At 51.1% G+C, this 25,778-nt stretch overlaps 2 protein-coding genes across 3 annotated transcripts; one reads left to right on the top strand and one right to left on the bottom strand.

The window, feature by feature from the left end:
• Positions 1–2,346: 2,346 nt before the first annotated feature.
• Positions 2,347–13,582, top strand: Nelfcd (negative elongation factor complex member C/D). 2 transcript variants are annotated; one of them, XM_046433162.2, is made up of 15 exons: positions 2,347–2,477; positions 5,797–5,915; positions 6,152–6,261; positions 7,030–7,139; positions 8,191–8,298; positions 8,755–8,907; positions 9,109–9,239; positions 9,811–9,976; positions 10,236–10,370; positions 10,749–10,888; positions 11,807–11,921; positions 12,282–12,377; positions 12,454–12,594; positions 12,935–13,064; positions 13,158–13,582. In XM_046433162.2, exons 1-15 carry the CDS (start codon positions 2,391–2,393, stop codon positions 13,190–13,192), a joined length of 1,776 nt encoding a protein of 591 aa, XP_046289118.1. In that variant the 5' UTR covers positions 2,347–2,390; the 3' UTR covers positions 13,193–13,582. The 2 variants fall into 2 exon arrangements, with proteins under 2 accessions (XP_046289118.1, XP_058431393.1); XM_058575410.1 differs by having other exon boundaries at positions 12,935–13,582.
• Positions 13,513–22,405, bottom strand: Ctsz (cathepsin Z). The gene is made up of 6 exons (XM_046433163.1): positions 22,201–22,405; positions 21,613–21,776; positions 17,573–17,752; positions 15,604–15,754; positions 15,053–15,218; positions 13,513–14,169 (listed from the first exon to the last, which is right to left on the bottom strand). Exons 1-6 carry the CDS (start codon positions 22,338–22,340, stop codon positions 14,059–14,061), a joined length of 912 nt encoding a protein of 303 aa, XP_046289119.1. The 5' UTR covers positions 22,341–22,405; the 3' UTR covers positions 13,513–14,058.
• Positions 22,406–25,778: the final 3,373 nt, after the last annotated feature.

The following is a 25,778-nucleotide window of genomic DNA, read 5'->3' as shown; positions in this document are numbered from 1 at the left end:
TTTTTTTTCCTGCCATTGGCATCACACAGGCTCTGTCCAGGTTCAGCTATGCCCCAGCATATGATACCTAGAAGGTGCTCAGTAAATCTTTCTTGAATAAATTAAATGAAACCAACGTTTCATTTCCATGGAAATTCTCCACTTGATTTTTTCTTAAACAGGAAAATATTTTAAATAGCTTTAGAGTATTTATTTTAAGTAATGCAAGCTAATTTAGACATTCTAGACAAGGCTTTTCAAAAACAACAGGTCAACAGTATCTCAGGAGGTGAGATCTATAGATCCAATTATTCCAAATCATTGTGACTTCTAGACTGAATGTAATGCCTTCATTACGGGTTGTTTGTTAATCCGTTTAATAATAAGTAACCTTTTGGTTGAGAGAGAGGTGGTTAAATAATCCCAGATTCTGTAGGTACAATTAGTTATACATATATTAATTTGTCTGCTTTCAATTCAGGTACCATTTAAAACAAAATCTAAAAGGAGAAGTAGTGGGAGTTCAACAGCCCTCTATTCTACCAACATTTTCAGAAAGCAAATGAAAATGAACACTGAAACAAGCCAACAGCAGGGGCACTCATTAACTTCATACGCTTTAATCTTGTGAATTGAAGCTGGAGCCGGATTCACTGAATTGGAGCTGCAGACTTCCACCTCCAACAACCTGCAAGACATCTTCCCATGGGTGTTCTGTTGATACCTCCAATTCAACACATCCCAATCTGAACTCATGATTGTCCCTTGCAGAAACCTGCCCTTCTGTTGAGTACATTGTCACCAGTGGGCCATCCCTGGGCACACAGGCTGGGAGTCTCAGCAGCACCTCCCCAGCCTCAGCTCCTCTCCCCTCCCCACAGCCTCTGGTCTTTGCCTTACTCACAGCAGCAGCCCTGGCCCCTTTTCAGTCATTATCTCTCATCAAGGCTCTTAATTTAGTTCCTTGCTCCCTTCTGTAGATCTTCTTTGCTTATGAGAAACAGCTTAGAAAACCCAGCTATGTCTGTACTGTCAGCCCCTCAAAACAAATACACCTTCAGGCTGGGGGTTAACTCAATAGCAGAGTGCTTGCCTTGCATGTGCAATGTCTTGGGTTTGATCCCACTGCAAAAATAATAAATAAATAAATAAAAATAAAAAAGGAAACCAAAATATCCAAACGTTTCATTGTCATCGTAACTAACACTTATTAAACAACTACTGTGTGCTAGTTATGTGCTCAGTGCTTTAGCAGTAAGTAAGTTATTGTACTAAGTCCTTGCAAGTACTCTGGTAAATAAAGACCTACAGCCCTGGAAATTGGCTCTGCCTGCCTTGCTCACCTTGTCAAGGTGCCAGTCTTAGTGGCCTTTCTGTTGTAAGCATACATGCCGAGATTTAACCATGACAATTCCACACTCTGAAAGTGCTTCCCGGGTCTCACCTTGCCCAACTGTTTCAGCACAGGACTCCCAGGTCGAATGTGACTTACTCTGGCCTCTAGACCAGCCCAAGAAAGTGTCTTCTAGCATCACAGAGTACTATCACCCATCACCTCCTGTCCTTATTTCTTTTGTTTCCTGTTCAGCTAACTCAATAGAATGTAAGTTCACCCAGGGCAAGGACCATGGGGCTCCAGAGGGTGGCAGAGTGCCTGGCCCTTGGGGGACACTTAGCAAACCTTCACAGAGTGGATAAAAGAAGAATGAGCGCACTTTCCTGACCCTCCCACGCTCTGTAGTCAGGCCACCTGTCAAGGCTCTGGGGCTCTTTTCTCTAGCGCTCTTTCCTCCCTGCACTGGTACTACCTTTCAAAGCACCCAGAGCTGAAGGTGTTGATCTCCGGCTCAAAACTTTCTCTGCTTATCATCTGTTCCTCATTTTGGATCCCCTACCACCTGCTAGGAGCCGAGCTTGAGGCCCGATAAAAGCACTGTCTTGGTTACCCTTAGCAACGACAAGGAGTCGTGCCACTTTTCAAAGGCCAAATCTTGACTTTTGAAGCGTCCTGGCACTTTTGCCTTAGAAAGTCCCTCATCCACTCAAAATATATTAAAATTTCTATTTTACACTGCATTTCGTACATTTTGCCAATAATAAAAGAAATTAGTTTGGCGGGTCAGACACTGTCCCTGATGGATTCGTGCCCAGTTGTCCGAAGAGGAAACTGGTGCTCTCTGAACCAAAAGCCATAGCCGGTAGGGCTAAGCAAGGAGTCCAGCAAGAAGGCTGGCGGGCGCTCCAGGACCCGGGGGGCGTTCCCCCAGCTGTGCCTCGGCCCCGCCCCTCCCCTCTCAGGCCCCGCCTCCCCCCGCCGAGGCGCGCCGTTGCGGGGGCGGGGCCGTGCAGCCGCGCTTGCGCCCTCCCGTCCTCCCCACCGCGCGCATGCGCCGCGCCGGCTCGCGGAAAGCATGGCGGGGGCCACGCCAGGCGCCATCATGGCCGAAGACTACTTCGGGAACGCGGCCGAGTGGGGCGACGAGGCGGATGGCGGCCAGGTGAGGCGGGGCACCAGGCGCCCCGCGCCGAGGCTCGTTTGCCGCCGGCGGCCCCGCCCCCGCTGAGCCCGCGCGGGCCAGGCCGGCACTCTGGGGGCGTGCGCTGGGGGCCGCGGGAGCCCTCCTCTGTCCCAGCCTGCGCCCCCGCCGCCCGGCCCGGCCCCCGCCGCAGTTTCCCGGGGCGGCCACGTGGCCAGGCGAGGCCAGGCGCGAGGACTGCCCACCCCATGCAGCGGGGGCGCGGTCTTCAGGCGGGAAGCGGGAGCCGCACTGCTGTCTTCGAAGTCGAACTTAAACCCGAGTCCTGGGGAGAAAGCAGAACTTTGGGCGCCTTCACACTGTCTCGCCGCTGGGCGACCGCGCCTTTAAGCGCTTGGGCAGATTTCACTTTTCCTTGGACCAGATGACAGGCCGAACCTTGCAGCCTGGACGGTCCAGGGGTGGGGTGGGAGCCCGGGACTTGGGAAGTCCGAGAAGGTCCACCCCAGGCCCATGATTGACATAAAGCTTCCCAGGTTACTCTGGTCATGGCTCTCTAGACTGTACTGTGAGGCCTGGGAATTTGCCTTTTAAACCGGAATAAAGATTAGTTTTGAAGGAATAAACCATGAAGTGAGGTTTACTAAGTGGTTCAGCAGGGCACTGGACATGCAGAGAGCTGTGTGTTTCTGGAGCTGAAGAAAGTCCTCTGTGGTTAATTACCCTGTGGAACAGGGGCATGAAGTTGGTAGGGAGCAGGTTCCAGAGGGCCTTGGAGAGATGTTCAACGGTAAAGCTTGTTCAAGAGTTTAGTCCGGGTGTAAAGTGAGTAGAGCCCACATGTTGGATCATCCCACAACATTGGGAACTTAGTGGAGCAGTCACGTATAGCTATTAGGAGCCTGAGCTAGGAGCTTTCATGCAATATTGCGTTCCACACTCAAGATTATGAGTTGGCTATTACTTTGTTTATCTCCTAAGTGAAGAAAGAGAGACCAAAAGATTTAACTTCCTCAAGTTCCCAAAACATAAAGGAATGGGGATCCAAGCCCTTTGTTTCTTTTCCACTTCATCAGTATGCTAACCACTGAAGAAGGCCAGATGAGAGAAATATAAGGTCTGAATTAATTAGCTTGGTAGTGGGTTGGTGTTTGGTACATCTTGTTCTCATTGAGCATTTGAATCATAAGGACTGAGACTTAGGCATAGGGAGGTGTTGCAACTGGGGCATACTTTAGGGCCATCTAGGCCTGTGTCCTCCATCATTTTGTAAATAGAACATGTGAGCTACTTGCTCTAGCTTATGCACTTGGGAGTTTCGAGCCAGGCCTAGACCCCACTGATGAAGGTTTGGTAGTCCCATGTTTGGCCAGCTATAATCATTACCCTAATTTCATTGATGATGTTTTTTCATGTTCATTACAGCTGTGACTATACTAAAGTTGGGAAAGATGGTGACCCAAATTCTGTTCACTTGATGCCAGATGTGGTTTGGAGAGGCAGGACTGTGTGTAAGGAGGCTTCTCTGGTAGGAGCTAAGAGCTACTGACAAATAGATGAGTCTGGCTACAGGTTGCACATGGGGGTTGGCAAGAGGTGAGACTGGACAAGTGAACAGCGGGAAGGCCAAAGTCATTCTAGGGCCTGGATTTCTTTCTTTTTTTTTTCCCCCAGAGAGAGATAGGAAACTTTAAGCAACTGAGAGACGTCACATTTGTGGCTTATGGATGTCACTATGGTTTCAGTGTGAAAGTGGATTGTGGGGAAGGACAAGGCATAGGGAGGTTACTACTGTAAGCATACAAAAAATAAGTGGAAAGGCATAGGGAGATTACTACTGTAAGCAGACAAAAAATAAGTGGAAAATAAATATGGAAAGAAGAGCCAAATTTGGTCAATATATGGGAGATAGAGTTGATGGGTCTTTGTGAGAGGATGTGGGGTGGGCTGGGGTGAAGGAGGAGAAATTGAGGATGACTCCCAGGTTTCTGGTGGATTGTGGGAAGATTTGTTTTGGGAGTAAGACAAGGTCAGTTTTAGACTTTGGAGTCCTAATGGGCATGGAATGGGAATTATATGACACTGCAATACACTTGACTGTGGAGCCCAAGAGAGAGATGCAGGCCACAATGTAGACACGCAGGGTGCAAGAGATATGAGGAAGTGGGAGGCCAGGGTAGAAGCCCAAGAATGCAGACATCTGAAGATGAGTCTCAGGGAAGTCCAGCCTTCCTCACAGGTCCCCTCACCAATGCTGTCTGAGAGAAGACTCCCCAGTTTTTCCAGTGTAGCCAGCAGGCTGTGTCTGCTTCAGAGCACTGTTCCCAGGATGTTAATCCAAACAGTGGTGGGCAAACTTTTCTGTAAAAAGCCAGACAATCCATATCTGAGGCTGTGTGGGGCTCTGTCACAACTACTCAACTCTATGGCTGTAAAGGGAAAGCAGTCATAGACAAAATGTGATAGAATAGGTATGAATGTGTTTCAGTAAGTCTTTATGTAAAAACTGGAAGCAGGCAACATTTGGTCATAGTTCACTGATCCCTGGCCCGGTTCTTATCCCATTATGTTTGAATTGGTTAGCTGTCTTAGTTTGTGAACTCCTTCCATGGAAAAAAAACTACATCTTGTCTGATTTTCTAAGGTCCCAGGGATGATGAGCACATTTTTAGTGCAGGGTAAATGTTCAGAAATTGCCTGCTTCCTGCTTGTTAGTTAGGGTGACAGTATTAAAACTGGACAGACTTGGGGTCAGTAGTCCCCATCATCACGTGTATCAGCAGGTGAAGCAGTCTGGTTTGCCCTTGGGTTCAGCATCCTGCCTCTGTGCTCCTACCTGGAAGTGGGACTAGAGTCCAGGGCCAGGCCTGCTGCTGATAGGAGGGAAGTCAGAGATTTTTTTCTAACCACAAATTGATGGATCGTGCTCTCGAGAATCTTGTTAGTCTTTGTTGGTAAAGATTAAATGGCATATGTGAAATAATCATGGTGAAAACAATAATAATAGCAAATGTCTAGTGAACTTTTACTAAATGTCAGGTGTTAGGCTTGATGCTTCCAAAAATCAGCAACCAGGAAGGAGCACCCGAGATGTCTTTGTTTAGCAAAGGGAGTTGCTATTCAGAGAGGCTTAGTGACTTGATGACTGGCACACAGTCTGCTAGCGGGGTGGTCATATGTCCCACTTGGGGTGATTCTGGATCCCATTTTCATGGCTACTTACCACTTGTCCTGGCTACATTATGAGACTCATGAAATTGTGTGTGGGATACTTTCATAATGCACAAGTGAGATTTCAGGATATTAATATTAAATATACCCTGTTCCTGGCCTTTCTCAGCAACAGGAGGATGATTCTGGAGAAGGAGAGGATGATGCAGAGGTGCAGCAGGAATGCCTTCATAAGTTTTCTACCCGGGACTATATCATGGAGCCCTCTATCTTCAACACTCTGAAGAGGTATGCGACGACAGTGTTTGCATTGGGGAGGAGGGGCTTGTTCAAAGAATTTTCTAAAAGAACCAGATGATGACAAGTAAAATGAGAAGAATGTGGTCTTGGATTAGAATGCTTCTAGGGTCCCCTTTGCCATTTAAAAAATGTTTAAATGTAATTATCTTCCTCCTTACCTACCTGTTCATCCCCTCTCACATGTGTCTGCTCTAATGAGGTGGTGGCTCTTTTGCTTTTCTCAGGTATTTTCAGGCAGGAGGCTCTCCAGAGAATGTCATCCAGCTCTTATCTGAGAACTACACTGCTGTGGCCCAGACTGTGAACCTGCTAGCTGAGTGGCTCATTCAGACAGGTGCTGTCCTTGCTCTCACCCAACCCCACCTCTCTAATGGGCTTTCGCATCAGTATTATGCTAGTGAATCAGCAGTGCCTTGTTTGAATTCCTGATTTTTAATGTTTGTGTAAGTAGGAGTTGAACTTTTTAGCCATTTTCACCTGTTTGACTCTTATGTTTAATCCAGCAGTTGAGGTTTGCAGGAGTTCCCGTTGAGCAGCTTTCTCTGCCCTGCTGTAGAGTTAAGGGATGACATGCTGTACATTTGGTGTATCATTTTCAGGAGGCCTGTTACAGCAAGCAGTGAGTGATAGGTCATTTTGGAGTTGGCTGTGGTTGTGGCTTCTGGCTCATAGGATCACAGTGGAGTCTTACTGTAGATCCACTGGGCTGCGTCTAGATGGTCACTTGAGTAAGCAGTGTCTGGAGAGAAATGGATGTGTTACTGTCGTGATTCCTTCAAGCGAGCCTCTTGGCCACATCTGCTCTCCTTCATGGGACAGCATTTCCTGTTGCCATCCCTGTCTGTTTGGACTTTGTGAGGGTTTGAAGGTGCTATTCTCCTTTCCATTAGGCAGAGGTAGACCATGTGGTGCATGCTGCTCTGTTCCTTCTTGGGTCTTACTAGCAAGTAGAATTAATAACTTTTTAATGAGTCCAAAGTCTTGCCTTTAAAAGTGGCACAAGCAATTCTGTGTTGTTTGGTTCAGAGAGATGTGGCTGTTGGCCCTTTCTGCAAGAGTGCAGTGGCTTTAGCGAGTGCTGTTGTCTTATGTTTTCTTTCAGGTGTTGAGCCCGTGCAGGTCCAGGAAACTGTGGAAAACCACCTGAAGAGTTTATTGATCAAACATTTTGATCCCCGCAAAGCAGATTCTATTTTTACTGAAGAAGGAGAGGTGAGGAATGTTGTTCTTTGTCTGGTGGTGCATCCCAGGGCCTTTTCCTAGCTCTGTGTATGGAGTGGTGTGTGGCGTATCACGTAAGTACACGAGTTGGGTAGTGTGGTCTGAACTACTCTTTCTGCTGTGCTCAGCACATTGAGGTGCTTCATGTGGGAGGTTTTGGTGCCAAGGCCAAGAGGAGGTGCAGCCAGTTCTCACCTCCCAATCCTCGCTGACTCCAGGCACAGCTCTGGGAGGGGGCAAATTCCTGTGGGTCCTCCAAGAAGCATGTGCTGAGACTGGATGAGACATGCAAGGAGATCATGGAGGAGATACCCCAGGTAGAAAAGTAGATGAATGCTGGAGGAGGCTGGGGGAGCTGGGATGCAGGACTGACCCTGAAGGCAAAAGGCATGAAGGAGGTTGGAAGGAAGAATCTCAGGCTGCAGTGCAGCTTTTAGGAAGTCCCAGCAGGGCCAGCGAGATGTCTCTAGAGTTTTAGTTGCTGGATACACAAGCCTGTGTCTTTTATGACAGACCTGCCTGTGAAGCCCTCTGTGCTCAAGTGGTGGCTGGGAACAGTCATGGAGAGCCTGGCCTTGACACAGACAGGATGGTGGGTTCAGAGAACAGCGCCCCCATCCGTCACACAGTAGGAGCCAAGAGATATTTTTGTGGCCACTACTTGTGGTGTTGGACAGAACCTCCTGTGCTATTTAAATTGTGTCTTCTGTCCTGCCATGGGCATGCAGCTGGTTGAGCGTGAGTCAGTCATGCATGCGATGCAGCTCCTCTGTGCACTTGCTGCCACAGGACTCTCGGATGTCTCCCAGGAAGCTCTCTTCCACTTGTGCTAATGTTGAGTGGGAACTTGTGAAAGCAGAGTGGGTGTGCAGGGGCTGTCCTGCCTCACAGCTCTGCGGCCACAACCAGCCCTGAGTCTGCTTCCTCTACAGCTGGACGCCAGTGGCGGCTCTTCCAGTTGGAATGTCCTGGGGTTGTTTATGCAACAGACTTCTCTTGGGCTAATGCCAGACGTCTTACCTTGCTGTCTGTTTGTCGGCAGACCCCAGCTTGGCTTGAACAAATGATTGCACATACCACATGGAGAGATCTGTTCTACAAACTGGCTGAAGCCCATCCAGACTGTTTGATGCTTAACTTTACTGTTAAGGTAGGAAGAGTCTTAGAATCAGGGGAAAGTATGTAGGATTGAGGGTGGTTTTTGATGTCTGTTTGGTCGGTTGTCTGTGAAGACCGTTTTTGACAAAGGTCTCCATCGTTGCACTTCAGCATGCCTTACCCTGAAGAAGGGAGCATAAAATTTCTGCCTGTGGTTTTAGATCAACATTGACTGTGTTTTAGGATTTAGCAGGGACATTTTATAGTGTGTGTGTTCCGAGGAGCCTTTAAGCACACCTGGCCAATCACTCCTTTTTATGCATCAAGACCTGGGAGGGCTGGGAAGTCCAGGTCACAGCCCAGATTGTGGCAAAGCAGAGACCAGAGTTAAGGTTGGGACCTGAGACCAGTGCCTGCTTGTTCTACCTGCTGCACATGCTGCCCAGCAGCCCAGTGCTGAAAGGTGGGTCACCAGGTGCTGACACCTACTTTTGTTTTTGTGTGGCAGCTGATTTCTGATGCGGGGTACCAAGGGGAGATCACCAGTGTGTCCACTGCCTGCCAGCAGTTGGAAGTGTTCTCCAGAGTGCTCCGTACCTCTCTAGCCACCATCTTGGATGGAGGGGAAGAAAACCTTGAAAAAAATCTCCCTGAGTTTGCTGTAAGTTCTCTACATTGTGAATCTTGGATTTGAAGCAGCTGGTTGGGAGGTTTGGGTTCCCAAACATGAAAATCCCTTCCCTGTGGAGAATCTCCAGGTCCAAAGTCACCTGCCAGAAAGCAGGTTCCCTGCCCGAGAACTTTGGTCTGCACTTGCCAGTGCTGTGGTCTTGAGACCCCCATCCTGCCTCCTGTATTCTAGAAGATGGTGTGTCACGGGGAGCACACGTACCTGTTTGCGCAGGCCATGATGTCCGTGCTGGCCCAAGAGGAGCAGGGCGGCTCTGCGGTGCGCAGGGTGGCACAGGAGGTGCAGCGCTTCGCTCAGGAGAAGTGAGGCTTCTGCTTTCCCCACCCCTGTCTGTTGCTTCCATAGAGCCCCGCGGCCCTTGTCCACAGCCATGCTTCCTGCCCCTTCTGTCCTGCTGTCTAGAGCTGGTGGTCAGGGTAGTTTTAACCTACGTGGGGAGCTTGCCTTCCAAAGTGTTGCTTTGAAGACTGTTTTGTGAGGTACTTGAGTGTACTTCTAATTGACTCTGCTTTTATATGCTGGGATTCACAGATAGCAAATAACAGTAGTCCTAAAATAGTTATTCGGTGATTATTATATTGTAGTCTGTATCTTACAGACCAAAGTTATATCTTCCTAGCTTTATTTTTAGAGTCTTAGCAAGGTATTTAAAAAGTATGAATCTCTTTATCAAGTCTGTAAGGTGCATTAGAATCATTCTTTTCCAGTTTGCTCTAAACATTGTTTCCATGGGTGGGTCAGTTAATAAACAAGTGAATAACACAAAAACCAAAATGGATCCTAATGGTTTAGAACATTAAATGTAAGAAAAGAACGAGAAAGAAAAATCTGCCTAACATTGTTAGTGACAGGCTATGTGGTTTTTCTGTCAAGAGGCCATGATGCCAGTCAGATCACACTGGCTTTGGGCACAGCTGCTTCCTACCCCCGGGCCTGCCAGGCCCTTGGGGCCATGCTGTCTAAAGGAGCCCTGAACCCTGCAGACATCACTGTTCTGTTTAAGATGTTCACAAGCATGGACCCACCTCCTGTTGAACTGGTAAGTTACCTCTCATTATAGCAAGGTGGGGTCCCCTCTGTGCCAGGGCAGGGTTGTTTTGGAAAGTCTCTTAAGTTTCCCTGATTCTCTTAAGGCAGTGAGTGCAAATGCCTTTTGAAACGTTGCTGTCATTTCTGTCCTTCCCCGTCCCACTCCCAGCCTTCATGCCCATTAGACGTGCTGCCTGGAACTCTGCAGGTGGCTGCAAGTGCGCATACCCTCTCCTGCCAGACTGTGCTTGGTGTGTGCTTCTCCCCAGATCCGGGTGCCAGCCTTCCTGGACCTGTTCATGCAGTCACTCTTTAAACCGGGGGCCAGAATCAACCAGGATCACAAACACAAGTACATCCACATCTTGGCCTATGCAGCAAGTGTGGTTGAGACCTGGAAGAAGGTACTGTCAGCCTTTCAGAAGACAAGGGTCCTCCTTTGCTTGGGTATTATTGGGTAATTTGGGCTGCAAGAAATTTTGAACCTGCCTAACAGAGAACATGTCTTTTCTTGTGTTTTACTGATGGTGAAAGTGCTAAACATCTCAAGAAAATGTTCCTCTTAATACTTCTTTAGACTGTCATGTGAAGTATGACTAAAAAAAGTGAAACAGGTCCCTAAGCCAGAGACAAACACGGCTCTCACTGGTTTACAGTTTCTGTACTCTGCACAACCATGAAGTTTGACAATTAAATTGACTTCTGACTTCACAGATAGGGCAGGGGATGTGGAGACAAGGCTGTGGTGCTGTCAGAATCCACCAACCTGTGTGTGTTTTCAGAATAAGCGAGTGAGCATCAATAAAGATGAGCTGAAGTCAACGTCGAAGGCTGTGGAAACTGTTCACAATTTGTGTTGCAATGAGAACAAAGGGGCCTCTGAACTCGTGGCAGAACTGAGTACACTTTATCAGTGTATTAGGTGAGCAGTGAAACTGATTGCCAAACTAAATCACTGGGGGAGGTGGCTTTTGTTGTCATATTGAAAGCTCACATAACAAAAGCTGCAGAGATACTTGTGTGTTTTATTTTATTTTGTAAACAGATACAGAGAGCATGAATAACATGTATAGACAGTATGAGTCATTTTTGGTTGTTTAATAGAAGTAATTTCACAAATTAAACTAAGTGAAAGGAAGACCACCTGGAATTACAAGAATGGAATTGGAAAAGTTCATTTTTGCCAGGTGCAGTGGTGCACACTTGTAATCCCAGCTACTTGGGAGACTGGGGCAGGAGAATCACAAGTTTAAGCCTAGCCTGGGCAACTTAGATCCTGGCTCCAAAAAACCAAGAAATGGTTGGGGATGTAGCTCAATAGAGCCCTTGCCTAACATTCATGAGGCTCTGGATTCAATCCTCAGGACCACCAAAAAAAAAAAAAAAAAAAAAGGGCTCATCTATAGCAGAAGTCTAAGACTAACGTAGTATTGCTCAGATAGAAACGAATGACCTGTGACTCTGCACTTATGTAAATAGATTTGCCCTGGAAATCATGCGTCTTCTTAGGCATTTGAATCTTTCTGTTTATCTGTATGGGAACCAAGAAAGGGGTTTGCTAACTAAGGTAAACTTGAGCCCATGTACCAGACACAGCGGTCTCTGCATCACCCACCATCTCTTCTCCATTAGCAAAGGGGTTGAATGGGCTGAGGATAGAGACCACTTCTCACCTTGCACCTTGGAGAGGCCACCCCTTTAATAAGCAGCTCCTGGCAGCACAGATGAAGGGGCGGTCTGTGTTTGTTCTCAGGCTTCCTCCCCTTTAATGCTCTTGTTGCATATTGGTATTTTTCCCACCTTTGGTTTAAAGGAGGCATTCTGCTGTGTTTACCTGTAGGTTTCCAGTGGTAGCAATGGGTGTGCTGAAATGGGTGGATTGGACCGTGTCAGAACCAAGGTACTTCCAACTGCAGACTGACCATACTCCCGTGCACCTGGCATTGCTAGATGAGGTGAGAGGCAGAGGGCTGCCTGGGTGTGCAATGTCTCTGTCTTGCATGTGTGTTGTCATATGCATCTTTTTGATGTGTTTAGTACATACTCTTCAAAATTAGCTATTTCTATCCTAAACAAGGATTTTCCTTTTAAGGACCTAGTTTCATTGACTGCATAGATGTCTCAGTTTTGTCAAGTGTCATGGGAAGGATGAGGCAGGGCTGAGGAGTTTGCTGGCCCTGGGTCCAGCACAGGACTAGCAGCAGCAGCCATGAGCTACCTGTGCTGGCAGTGACAGTGAGTGGTTCTCTGCATGGTGAGGGAGCCCTGCGACCTGACCACACTGCTCAGCAAGGCTCCCCATGACCTGTTTGTAGATCAGCACCTGCCACCAGCTCCTGCACCCCCAGGTCCTGCAATTGCTTGTTAAGCTCTTCGAGACTGAGCACTCCCAACTGGATGTGATGGAGCAGGTGAGTGGCACCGGGGCACGTGGGGACTGGGGGTGCACCCCATGCTGACCTACTCTTTTGGCCTGCTTCTCTGCAGCTTGAGCTGAAGAAGACACTGCTGGACAGGATGGTTCACCTGCTGAGTCGAGGTTATGTACTTCCTGTTGTCAGTTACATCCGAAAGTGTCTGGAGAAGCTGGACACTGACATTTCACTCATTCGCTATTTTGTCACTGAGGTCAGCAGTGCACCGTTGGTTTCGTGTTTCATGTTCTTTACACTAGCAGTGTCCTTTATGGCTTAATTTAGTTCATTTTGTACCTATCTCTGAGAAGTGTACTTTCTGATAATCATAGTGATGACAATGACAGATAGCAATTTTGTGAGCCCTCCTACCTGCAGGAACTGTGTTACATGTTTCCCCTGTGTTACCACCCTGCTGCCTTAGTGTTGGAAAATGGTGTCACCAGGGAAGCCAAAGGGGGAGGCAGGGATAGTTTCAAGAGTGCCATTTCACCTGTGTTGGTGCAATGCCCGTGTTGGCCAGGCAGGCAGAGTAGCCCTGTTTTCCCTCGTAGGTACTGGATGTTATCGCTCCTCCATACACCTCTGACTTTGTGCAGCTCTTCCTCCCCATCTTGGAAAATGGCAGCATTGCGGGCACCATCAAAACAGAAGGCGAACATGACCCCGTGACAGAATTTATCGGTAAGGTCTCAGTAGATCTGCTCTGGCTACATCGGTATGTGTCAGTTTGCACCTTCTGTTTCTAACCCAGTGACTGTGTGCGTCTGGTTTCAGCTCACTGCAAGTCTAACTTCATCATGGTGAACTAAGTGAAGCATCTGCAGAGCTGAAGCAGGTTTTCCAGGCTCCACTGAGGAGAGCCCTCTCAAGAAGCTGCCATTTGCAGCTCAGCCAGCACCTTGGATGTGGAATCTGCTGAGGGGTGGATGACTTCCTTAGAAGCAAAGTGTTAGCAGTGTGAGAGCCTGCTAGTGACATCTCCTCCCCGTATGGTCAGTCCAGTGCTCAATTCCCTCCACATTGCCTCCGCATGAACCTGCTGCTGGCCCTGGGGGTGGTGGGAGTTGTGAAGTTGAGACTCTGGTGAACAACTTTTCAAGGCTGACTAAGTTTTCTCACAAGAACCCAATTGGTTAGTTGATGTTTTATTGTAATTGTTTAAATTTGCTAATAAATTTTTAAAAAGCTTTTGTGCTGAATTATAAGGTGCAGGTCCCATGTTGGGTGCTTGTATAAATAAGGCCTGCTGGGCCTTGGGTGGAACCAGACGGTTTATTCATCACTTGGACAATTTGAAATTACCACCTCCCTCCCTACACTGAATCCAAGATGATTTAAGAACTGGTAAAAAGTCTGAACCATTTTACCTCTTAAATGTGATATTAGTGACCACACTTGCTAAACACAAAATACCAAGCGCCCTGCTGAAGAAAACAGGCCCTGTGCCTTGGCAGATGGAGCCTGGAACCACCTTGTGCAGGTACTTAAGTCATCAGCGGTCAGCCCTCCTCAAGGTGCACTTAGCCAGTACCACATGGTTCTCAGGTCGACAGGTACCCTTCTAGATGTTCAGTTTGGTGACCAGTGTCCAAGATTGACAATCACCCAGCCCTGCTAACCGAACTTGCGCACAGGATCCCAACTCCCGTGAACTGCTCTTCCAGAGGCATCCTCCCTAGACGATGGGGTCCCCGAATGTGCAGTACTCCTCAATGGCCAGGTTGTAGCTGGCGCCTCTCCCATCCTTGTAGGTGCTGGTCACTATCTTCATCCAGCCTCTCTCACCCTGCGAGATGCCAAGGCCCCCACGTCACCCCTTCAGCACATGGTCTCCGGCTCCACCCTTCTGCTCCAGACTCAGACCAGGCCCTTGGCCTCCACCCCGCAGCCCAGCCCCACAGAACAAAATACCCAGACAGCCTGCCTGGCCACCCAGCACCCTTTCCCATGACCCTTGTCAAAAATGCCTTGTATGAGATATTCACTTGGTTAATACTTAACACAAGGGCCCCCTGCCAGTAGCTAATTAATGTAACAAAACATGTTGACTGTTTAGACCAGATGACTTATCCACCTACTAATATCCCCACTTGTAGTTATTTAATTAAAAAAAAAAAACAAACTGATTTCATCACTTCTGTATTTACCATTTTCCTCCATTTCATAATAATGAATTTCTGTATCAAGCTATTAATGGCTAATATTAGTTTTAAAAATAAAAACTCTGGCAGTTATCACCCCCTGGATCTTTGACCCAACCTAAAAGTATTCATGAAAAACCTACAGAGTACTCCTAAGGAGAGTCTGAAACTGGCAGGAGAAAAAATGACCTGGTTGTGAAGGAGGAAGGTGGCCAACTGCATCCTTGGCAGGGGTGTCCCAGCCATGCCACTTCACTTTGGTGCCAGTTCTGGTGTCTCATACTGGGGGGCAGAAGAGGAACTGGCATCTAGTGGGTAGGGGCCCCAGGGTGCTGCTAAACATCGGACAATGCATAGAACAGGAATGGCCCTACACAAGAAGCATCTGCCCAGAGCTGTGGCTGACAGATGGCTGGAGCAAGAGGTCTAGCTGGCTGCAGGCCACAGTGCTCAGTCAGAGGTCAACAGGCATGGGTGAGAAGTGTGGCCTCATTTTCTAGGTACAACCATAAAGTGAAAACATCTCACCCAAGGTTCGCCCCAGGAATTCCGGACAATCCAGTACTCGGTCCCGTCACTGCTGACACCCCATCCGGCCACTGAGATAATGTGGTTCACATAGGCCTTGTCACGGTACTCGGCATAGATGCCGCCAGTGTAGTTGGCCATCCCTTCTGTTGCCATTATGCCGCAGCTGAGAGCAAGCAGTGAGTTATTACCTCACCCAGAAAGAGGCTGCAGGTAGCCTGCTGCCCCAGGGGTGAATCCAACCCGCCCCACACGGTGGTTCTGGACAGACTTGAGTTGCTGTGGCTGCGTCCTCAAGCCCCAGAACACCACAGCTGTCACCACAGCTGGGCCTCTCACCCCCACGTGTCCCACAATAATCCCATGAGGGGCAGATCAGTCACTGGTTGGGGTTTACTTCTGAGAAAACAGAAGTTCTCAAAGGTGAAAGTGGTGGCTGTAGCTCACACTAGGGAGTAAAACTGGTGGTGGGGCGGGAAGCATGATCGACACACAGGTACACAATCCTGCTGGTACACCTGGCGCAGCCTCACCTGGCGGCCTGTACTCACCTGATGGGACCATTCGTGTAGATCTCCGCCCTCATCTTCTCCCTCCCTGAGAGGGAGCCATAGTCGCCCACTCTCCAGAGGGTATAGTTCTGGATGGTGTGGCACTCTTTGAACTCCGTGCAGGTCCCACACTGGTTGAACTTGTCACACTCTGGGTGAGAGCAAGCAGTCAACCTGGGGCTCTCCTCACTGCCCAGCTAACCAGGAGGCCCAGTGCCCTGCTCATTACTAGGAACCGATCATCTCCTCTTTCTGCTATGGAAGAGCTTCAAGGAGGGCTCCACCCTCCTTGAAGGGTGGAAGGAGGGAAGAGAAGAGAGGTCAACTTTTGACTATAGAGCAGGAACTCTGGGTGGGCTTTTTCCTCTCTGTAAAGACCAGGAGAGGACCTTTCCACAATACTTCAGAGCTGAAATCGAGTGCAATCAAAATACTAAAACTCAACAAGATGATTCTATTGCTGGCTAGTGAATAAATATGCCATTACATATGGTTAAAAAAAAAACAAAACAAAACCCCTTTCTTGTTATTTTGGTTTGAGAGATACCCACAATTAGGTTAGAAAAGAAGAATAAGAAGGTGTGCCCATGTTCCACCTCATAGGCATGATGGCCATGTTCCCTAACTCTGGGCATTTGTACTTTCACCCATCCACCCTGCCCGGTCTTCAGCCTGCCTGGCTACCACTTTGTTGTTGCCTATTTCTGTTGTGGTTACACATCTGTCCAGATCTTCTCCGGGGACAGTAAACTCTTTGAGGATTAAATTGTTGGTTTAATTTGTCCAACACCAAATGCCCAGGGCCTGGCACAACCGGAAAATGGTGGATCTGCAGCCACATTTACCAATACAAAGACAAGACTGTTTATGGCAAACACTCAGGTCTCTGATGTGCTCCAGCCACCTGTCAGGAGAGGTGGGATCAGAGCGACTTGGCCTCGGCTGGACAACACCGGCTTGGGGATGTCAGTGGGGTGGGAAGGGCCCCAGGACTATCTGATTCCACAGGGAAGTCCCCCCTGGGGTCTCTGACCCTGCTGGGTTTACTAAACCAGGACAGAAAATTCTTTGGGCAGTTTGGCCCAGGAAGCAAGGAGACAGAATCCCGCTGGCCTGGGTGGGGCTGAGTATTCCTGCCACTTCAGTGGGTACAGGACACTAGAGCCAGCGTTCACAGGGTTGGGGGACAGCATTGGGCTCCTTCCCCTTCCTTCCTCCTGCACCTGTCTCAAATGTCTTCTGAGTTTTCCAAAGCTTTCTGCTCTGGCTGTGAGGGAGATCTGGGGTCAGGTGGCTTAAACCTGCCAATTATGCATTTGGGTCCTTTGGTTTCTGAAAGGAGCAGCCTAAAAGGAATGTGTCGACTCTGGGGATTCTGGGCCAGCCTGCTCTGCTCACCCACAAAGTGCCCATTGGCTGCAGGCACATCTGGGTACACATGGCCCGGAGTACTGGGCAGGGACCAGGTTGACAGACCCACTGCTAGACCTCCTGCCTCCAGCTCTGGGTGCCAGCTTCCCTACCAGCTCTCTGTGCCCAGCTCCTGGAGAGTAGGCTCCACCCCGCACAGGGTGGAGCAGGAGCACTTGCCCTGCTCCATGCAAGGCCTATTATAAACTACCCAAATGTCACAGGTCAGAACCCATACATCACATCAGGGCCTCACCGCAGCAGAAACATGGTCTAAGGCTGGAGGCCCGGGAATTGGGAGGGTGTCCTTTGACCTCTCCCCATGCCAAGGGAGGGTCTCCACAAAAATGATGAATTCCATAGCTCTACTAGGTTCAAGGCAGCACTGGATGAGGTTGGCACAGGTTCTGGGAACAAGTCCTCCCCAAAGACCGGGGGTGCTGACCCTCCCCTCCCCACCACTCCAGCCACAGCATCGCAAGGGTGGGATTGGCCTGGGCTTACAGTACACTCTCCCAGGGAAGAGGGACAGGGCAGCGGGGGAGTGGGCAGGGCCTACCCTGGTCCTTGGCCTGGTAGTTGTTGCAGGTTTCATCAGGGATGCCGTGCAAGTGGGCATACTCCCACACTGGCAGGTCGTTGCCCCCTTCGCAGGAGCCAGCATTGCCGCAGTCAATGACGTTCTGCACAGATAGCAGGGTGGAGGGCCACGCCCCCTTCCTCTTGATGTTGATGCGATCTGGAAGGTCAGGGTCTACTCAGCACCTGCCCTCAGCAGCACCCTCCTCACTTCCCCAGTTGGCACTGGAGGCCTAGGTCAGGCCACAGGGTGCTGCCCACCATCCTGCCTCCAAGCCCATGCTCAGGGCTCAGGCTGCATGTCTCTGGAAGGCTCGCTCCCATGCCCACCTCCTTGTGGAGGCCGCAGCTCAGCTGCGGCTCTCCAGAGGTCTGCCCTGGCCTTCTGGAGCACTGTGGTGTCTGCCTGCACCGCCTGGCTGCAAGTGCCACCAGGTAAGGCCAGATCTGTCCTGTCCACACAGGTCAGCCCAGTATATCCTCAAGAAACACCTGCTGAAGGACTGAAGGGATGCCTCGGCTGCCACATGAGGCAGGCTGAGAGTCAGAAAGCCCTGTGGAGAGGGACCAAGGTGGGCACCTCCATGAGCAGGTGCAGCCCAGGGACTGAACGAGCCCCAGGGAGGGGCTGATGTAGCCCCAGGGAGGGGCTGATGTAGTCCAGGGGAAGGCCAGGGGGGATCCAGACCCAAGCACATGGTGAGTCAAGGGGCCTGAGCAGCCCTGGCTGCCACAAGCCTGGGCTCACACACTGAGGGCACAACTGGGGCTGAAAAACTTGCTCCCCTTCCCAGAAGAGGACCCAGGCTACCCAATCAGGATCATCTTGCTCTCCATTCTGCAGGACTAGGTTACCACAATACTCCTTATGGCCCACCCTCCTCTCCTGCAGCCTCACCTGCCCTTCTCCTAGCTACCACGGGCTCAACAGCAGCCTCCGCCTGGCCCAAATCTCTCTTTCTTCCTCGTGCAGCTCCCCTGGGGTGCCACCTCCTCATGTCACCTTCTAGACTCCTGCTCACACTGGTCCTGGCTCCATAGGTCTACTCATTTGACCAGGCCTGGGCCTTTTAGGATCCCCCCACCCATAATCCACCGGGCTGAAAAACTCAAAAGGCAAGCTCATCCTGCCACCACCTAGCCCAAGTCTCTGTGCCCACAAATGTACCTCCTGGGCCACTGGCGAGTAGATTCCCAGCTTCCCAAAGCCCATGGGCCCAGGTTCCCTGCCTCCTTCCCGAGAACAGGACTCTTCCAAACTCCCTCTTCTGCCTATAGCAGCTACCCTTCAGCGATGGGTCTGCACACACTCAGACCCTCCTTTGTCCACCAGGGGTGCCCCCATCCTTTGGGGTAGAAGCAGGTGCCCCACACTGGCTGCTGCCTCCCTTTGGCCTGTGCCTCATCTTTGGACTTCCTCCCCATCTTGGGCCATCAGTGAGGGCTCTCACACCTGCTGTGTGCAAAGCACTGTGCCCAGACCCTGTGCTGGGGGCACAGAGGAGCGAAAAGACTGAAGCTTCATCTCCCAGGGCTCACAGCACACAAGGAGGCCAGAAGCCAACAGATAAACTTGAGCAAAGTGTACAGTGTGGGGGAGGGTCCAGAAGCATGATAGCATGTATGTAGGGCGGGCCAGGGGACAGCCGGCCAAGGAGAGAGGGCAGGAGTGATAAGGAAACAGGGAGGAGAGGCACCAGGCTCCCCCTCGACCTGAGCAGGGTGGCCTAGAGAGCTGGGCTGTAGGCTCTGGTAGTTCACAGAAGGATTTCATCTTTTACCTGAGCAAAATCATGAGAGGGTTTCAAGCTGAAGAACATGATCCACTGGGTCGAGCAGGCAGCTGTAGCAGCTGAGCCCACAGCAAGGGCGGAGGGGCCATGGTGGTGTGTGGCCTCTAGGCTTTGGCATAAGTATCCCCTGCAATGGTGGAGAGGGCTGCAGGAGGATGGCACTGTGGGTGGGAGTGGTGGGCAGAGTGAGATGCTCCGAGCCATTGACTGCCTCTGGTTGGAGGTGGCAGGAATCCGAGAAAGAGGGTGTTGGGCAGTTGAAAGTGAAGGAGTCCAGGAGAAGGGCTGGACCTGGGAACTGATGCTCAGAATTTGGGGAATGAGAAGGGAAGGCTCAGTGGGAAGGCAGAGCCAGCCATGGGGGTGGGGCGGCCTGTGTTCTAGGAAGGCAGTGGCCTGGGGACTACACTCTGTTCATGGCAGCTCACAACCATGGCATGAATGGTGGAGACGGTAGCAGGGCCAGGGTGGCTCAGGATGAGAAGAGGAAGTGGAGGGGTGCAGATATTTATAGAGCCCAAGGAGTAGGGTGGTGGGAGGTGGAGCAGGGTCAAGGGGCTTTTCACTCATTTGTTTGAGATAGAAGAACTTCCTCAAGGGGATGAAGGATGACCTCCTCGAGAGGGACAGGTATTCTCAGTGAGAGGCTTGGACACTTGACCCCATGGAAAGAAGTCTCTGGTAGCTTCTATTTTCTCAGTGAAAGAAGGGCAATAGCCTTGATGGCCTTGATGTTAAAAGTTTAAGGAGAAGAGTGAATCAGCAATCTGCACAAAGATTCCACTGCGGAAATGTAGGGCTGATGCCTTGGCCAGGGATAGGTGCCATCTCAGAGGGGACAAACTGCCTCTAGCCATCCCATCTCCTCCTTGCCCTGCAATGTCCTACAAATGTGTATCCTGTCACATGACCTCTCACTGGCAACCTTTCTAGTTCTTTCTCCCCCGACTCCACCCTGTGCTCTGCAGAGAAGTCCCTTTCACTTCCCCAAAGCTGGCTGCCATTACTGGGTGCTCTCCTGGACTTTATCCGGATCCTCTGCCTCCAGATTTGCTAAAACCAACCAGCCTGGCCCACGCCTCTCAGATCCTTCAGGGTTTAAGGCCTTGGCTCTACCTAAGTCAGAGGGAGGGACCTTGGCCCACCTGCTCCCTTCCTCCTCTTCCTTGAAGGGTCAGAAATATGTTCCAGCCTCCAGAGGGCTCCTTACCAGTTCCCAAACAGAAACAGGGCTGGACCACCAAGGGAGTCTCTGCTAGATGCCACAGCTATAGCCAGTGGGCTCTGGAGTCCAGACCTTACCCCCAGACGAGTTTCTAGGTCAAATCCCAGCTGTCACTATGGACATCTTCTGCAGCTTCCTCCTTGTCAAACAGAGCCATCATGGCTGCTAGGAGGCTTAAAGAAGATGCTCCACATGAGTCCTGACCCTAGCTTCCTAAGCAGCAGTGGCCACAATGTCACTAACCCTTTCAACACAAGCCACACCTACAACAGGCCTGGCCAAAGAGATAGCAAACAGGGAGGAGACAGCACCTAGCCATTGCTGTCAACTCCCAGCCAGGGTGAGGGCCTGCCCCAGTGGAATCCAGGTTCCTGGAACTCAGGCCGCAGGGCAAGGCCCCTCCCAAATGCCCCAGGCACACCTGGGCTTCCCAGCTTTTGCCCCCTCTCCCAGGCCAGGGTGCAGCGGCCCTCAGGATGGTGGACACCAAGATTCCATCTCCCTCCTTGCCCTGGACCTTCCTTGTCCACCCAGTAGCCAGAAGGCTGGCTGGAAGCAGTGACCAGATCAGGGCAGGGGCTGTAGCCATACTCAATATTTCAACCACAGGACATTTTTCATCTCAAATATTAACTGCTTCTGAGCACAGTTTCACTTCCATGTCCCCAAGGCCAGGCTGGGAGCTTGGTGATGTCGCATTTCTGGTTCCTTCTCAATGGCTGAGCCATTTGTCACTGAGCTTCGGTCCCACTCCTGCCTGTACCTAGAGGCCTCAAGTGGGCCCATAGTGGATTCCCACAGAATGACCCAGCTTGTGTCACTTTGGTAGAGGGCAAAGGTCCAGACTCATTCCTGGCTCTGAATCATAGGCCTCTGGAACCTTGGGCTGTGGCTGCCTGTGCCGACTAGGAGGCAGCCTGGATAGGTGCTCCTGGCCCTTAATCAAGTGGCAGCTACCCTCTGCCAGGACCATCATGGAACCCTAGGCCCCAGACCACCTACCTGCCATGGCACTGGTGCTGCCATGGGCCCAGCAGGAGCCACAGTACTGGGGGATGTGCTGGTTCCTGGTGACACTGGCATAGTTGACACCATTCACATTGCGCCAGTCCCAGTTCTTGGGGAGATCAGATGGAGACAGGTACTCATGCGGCCGGGGATATGTCCTGGGAAGAGAGCAAGTGAGTACCAGGGCTCCTGGGGTAGCTGGGAGCCCACCAGGGGCCATACTGGCCGTCCTCCTGGGGCCCTCTCCCCTTTCCCAAAATGTGGGAGTGAGAGTGGAGGGCCTGATCACCAGGGAAGCCCATCATACGCCAGCAGGCCCCAGCACCCTTGGAATGTGAGGGCAGCAGGCTACCCTCAAAACTAAGGGAAGGGGAGGGCTCCCCAAGAAACACCAAGTGCTGGGGCAAGACACAAAGGCCAGGAGGGGCTCCAGCTGGGTGTGATCCCCCAAAAGGGCAGATGTGATCTCCCAAAGCCTAAGCAGGCAGGGCACCTTGGTTCCTAGAACCCCAGGGAAGCAGGCCCCCCACTGGGGAGCGCGCCAATGGGCCTCCCCTCCCCCAGGCACGGCCTCGAGCCCACCTGCGTCCCAGCTGCGACAGCTGGTCTCCCCGCAGTGGCCGGTAGCAGGTCTGGCCTGGGCGGAAGTAGAGGCTGGCCCGCACCGCGCCGGCCAGCAGCACGAGCACCAGCAGTGGCTGCACCAGGCCACACGACGCCATGCTGCCCTCCGCGCCCTGCGCTGCTCCCTCGACCCGCGCCGGGCTCGGGGACCCACGCGCTCCGCCCGCCCCGCCCGGCCCTTAAGGTGGCGCGGCGGCGGACACACCCCCGGGGCGGGGCTGTCCCGCCGCTGCTGTCCCGCCCCGCCCCACCGCGGAGCCGCGGGCAGAGCCTCCCTTCCTGGCTCCGGTCACCTGAACTCGGGGGTCATGTACCAGGTCACGGAGCCAGACCTCAGACCTGACCTAGCCACCTACGACAGCGTAGTCAAGTGGCTTCAACTGAGCGCGCTATTGTCAAACAACTCACTTCTGGGGTCCTGGTACCTTGGGGTGGGGACTGCAACTTTGATGGTCAGCCGAGTCCAGGATTCCTGGGACCAGGGATCTGGATAGATGCCCCCAGCATCCCAATTAGGCCATCGCTCCATAGGGATGTCCCCAGGTCCTGGGAAGAGGCCGCCTTTCCTACACAATCATGTCCTGATCTGGCTTTCTGAACTCCCTTTCCCAGAGACCCACTGCCTTTCTGGGGAGATGATTATCTCTCACAGAGAAGGAAAGGCCAGAGCCTTCTAGAGCATGCCCCTAAAGGAAAATTTCACTAGGCACATAAATCACGAGTTCTGCATTCCGGCTTCCAAGGATGCTTGGAAAGGTTTCCTGCTAACCAAGTCCTCCACAGACCAATGAGGATCAGAAAGCAGAAGTGGGACGCACAGGACTCCTTTCTTAATTGAAGAGTTTTTCCCTCCCGCCTACTTCCCGTGGGCGGTGATCACCCTCAGCAAGTCACAAAATGGCCTTCTCCATTTGGTAGGAGAAGGACCCAGGCATTTTGTTCCAGGCCTTGATATGAGGTTCCTGGTACAGGGTCCTCAGAAGAGCTCTTCAACCTTTCCCACACTCCTGACACGCCAGCCCTCCTCTGCCTATGTCTAGTGGGAATCAAGAATGGTCATGGCTGCCTCCTGGCCTGCTGGCTGCTTTCAGGACCTCACCTGGAAACACCAACAGGACTGGAAAGCCTGCTGGCCACCTCCTGTCAGAGACAAGGGCCAGGCAGAACTTAAAAGCCCTCAATTTCTGGCCTAGTTCCTGAAAAGTGGTCACTGAGAAAGAGTGTGGACATGGGGCTCTGTTAGGTCTTGTCTACTTGAGAAGTCACAGTAATGAGCCAGGTGGGTGGGTGAGGCTCTTTCAAGGTCCCAGGAGAAACTCTCCAGTTTGAACTGGAGAGTAGGTGAACTTACTTTCTGCCTCCCCAGGTCAGTTCTCCCCAGCAGGAGCACTGGGTTTGGCCTCTATGCCCTCTGGGTATATGAGGAGGGGGAAGGGAGTGTGCTTCTCTTGCCTTGATGACTGAAGAGAACTGGGTGATTCACAGGAGGAAGAGGTCTGGGCTCTGTTGGTCCTGCAGTGTCCTCCAGGAGGGGTCTGCTGGAGTGGTGGGCTCTTTGTTTCCTCTAGAGAAAGAGCTTGAGGCTGGGAATGTAGAACCTGAACTCGACATTCTTGAGGCCCCGAGTTCAATCGCTAGCAACACAACATGCAACACACACACACACACACAAAGGAAAGAGGGAAGGGAGGGAAAGTTAGGGAAAAGGAAGAGGGAAGGAGAGAAGAGGAAAGAAAAGAAAGAAGAGCTTAAAAACTCACTGTTACTAGGGTAACAGGGGTGGTGGGGACCCATCCAGACCTAGACTGTAGGATCAAATGCTAGAGTCCACACATTCTACAACACAGAAAACAGGAGGCTCCTGATGAAAACACTTACTCCGGACTTAGCCTCTGCCACCTGGGCTGTGACACCAAGAGCCCTCACCCCTAACACTGCTTGGAAACACATTCAAGTTACAAGCCTTTCCATTTGTATGGCATTGAGAAGTCCGGGATGCTCCAAGGACTGTCAGGGCCTACAACATGGACATGTGACCCCAGCAGTCACACAGAGCCCCCAGCTCAGAAGGGCCCCACATCAGGTGCAATGGGGTGAGGGAACCACCAAACTAGGTTCACTTTTCTCTGGGCCTGGTAAACAATGAAGCAGCCTGTGATAGCAGTGTTACCTGCCTGCCTACCCTGCTGTGGGGTCTGGCCTCTGTGTTCTCCCTCCTGCACCCTAAGGCTAAGTCACAAGGCATCATTTATCTGAGGAATCTCAGTGCTGGTAAGGGAAGGACATTTTCAGGCTGTAAGGAACAGGACATTCAACACTGACAAGTTGTGACCTGGTGGAGTTTCCCAAATAGAGAACTCAGTGATAGGAGGGCAGCCCAGGAGAGTAGGGCAGGGAGTCCCACACTGAATCTGTGATTCTTCAGGCCAAGAGGAAGGAAGTGAGACTTGCTGTGACTCCCTCAATGTCTGCTTTGTCAGCCCCTTGTGACAGGCCAGTCACAGCAAAGCCCAGAACATCAAGACTCTTTCCCTCCAAGCTCAGCTCTGACTGGTAAATGCATGTCCACCTTCCTGCTCTGAGCAGCTGATTGACCACTGGGCCTTGGGTGGTCCTTTCAGCGAGGTTCCCAAGACTGCTCTGTTGTGGGGCAGCCACCAACCCATCGACTCAAATTTTGGTGTAGCTATTAGTGAAGGGTCTCAGTTCTCCGGAGGACACATGGATGAAGTGAGAAGGTCATTGGGACCAAGGTGGAGGAGGGCCATACTTAGAGAACCTGCTGGACAGGGCCTGTGGCTGCATTTATCCTTCCTGGAGGTTGAGTTGATGTCTAGGGCTCTCTCCCTTTAGGGCAGACTCACCTGCCTGGCAGCCTGGGGACTCCTGGAAATCTGAAAGGTGTGTTCTCACCTGACACCACTCAGGTGCCACTGAGGTTGCTTTGTGGATTGTGACTCATCTCATTTGGGTTGGAAGTGAGGAGGCCCAGGGCAGGGCTGTCACTCTGTACCCAGGAGGCCTGGCTTGCCTAAGCATTACTTCCAGCAGCCGTTCAGACGAGGCTGTTGTGCATTCTGCCTGCAGCTTAGCCTCTGCCAACAGACACTCAGGAGCTAGGTGTCTCCCAGAAACCACTATAAAGTTCTTTGCCTGAGAAACTGGCCACCTGCCCTGGATTTTTCTTTTCAGAGGTACCTGAGTCATTCTTGCTCCCAGCGGAGCTTAAGAGTAGAGGGCGGGGCCAATTCAGATATTCTGGAGGACTCTGTAATCATCTTTAGGCTTTGGTACAACCCTGTGTGTGTGTGTGTGTGTGGTGGCCACAGGGAGTGGGGGCAGTAAGATGCTATTGCTCCATTTCACAGGTGGGAAGACTGAGCCTTTAGCGAGGTCAAAGGCCTACATTTGGCATGAGGTCTTAGGTACAGATTTGAATGTAGACTTTTTTTTAAATATCCCATCAAGTTTTCTGGCAAACATGATCAGCAAGGCCAGACACAAAAGTCTATTCATTTCTAAAAATAAAGTTGATT

Source organism: Marmota monax, unplaced genomic scaffold, assembly GCF_021218885.2.
Source record: "Marmota monax isolate L192 unplaced genomic scaffold, Marmota_monax_Labrador192_F-V1.1 WCK01_AAM20220418_F8-fsc00014, whole genome shotgun sequence".
Lineage (NCBI taxonomy): Eukaryota > Metazoa > Chordata > Mammalia > Rodentia > Sciuridae > Marmota > Marmota monax.
The sequence above is the reverse complement of the archived record's forward strand: the minus strand, read 5'-3'. Positions and strand labels throughout refer to the sequence as shown.

Bases quoted from the DNA above. Each gene is read 5' to 3' on its own strand.
- Nelfcd (XM_058575410.1), top strand. From the start codon at position 2,391: ATGGCGGGGGCCACGCCAGGCGCCATCATGGCCGAAGACTACTTCGGG. The intron at 8,908-9,108 runs GTAAGTTCTCTA...CCTGTATTCTAG, and splicing joins AAAATCTCCCTGAGTTTGCT to AAGATGGTGTGTCACGGGGA. The intron at 9,240-9,810 runs GTGAGGCTTCTG...TTTTCTGTCAAG, and splicing joins CAGCGCTTCGCTCAGGAGAA to AGGCCATGATGCCAGTCAGA.
- Ctsz (XM_046433163.1), bottom strand. From the start codon at position 22,340: ATGGCGTCGTGTGGCCTGGTGCAGCCACTGCTGGTGCTCGTGCTGCTG. The intron at 21,777-22,200 runs GTGGGCTCGAGG...CTCTCTTCCCAG, and splicing joins CTGTCGCAGCTGGGACGCAG to GACATATCCCCGGCCGCATG. The intron at 17,753-21,612 runs GTAGGTGGTCTG...CTGACCTTCCAG, and splicing joins CAGCACCAGTGCCATGGCAG to ATCGCATCAACATCAAGAGG.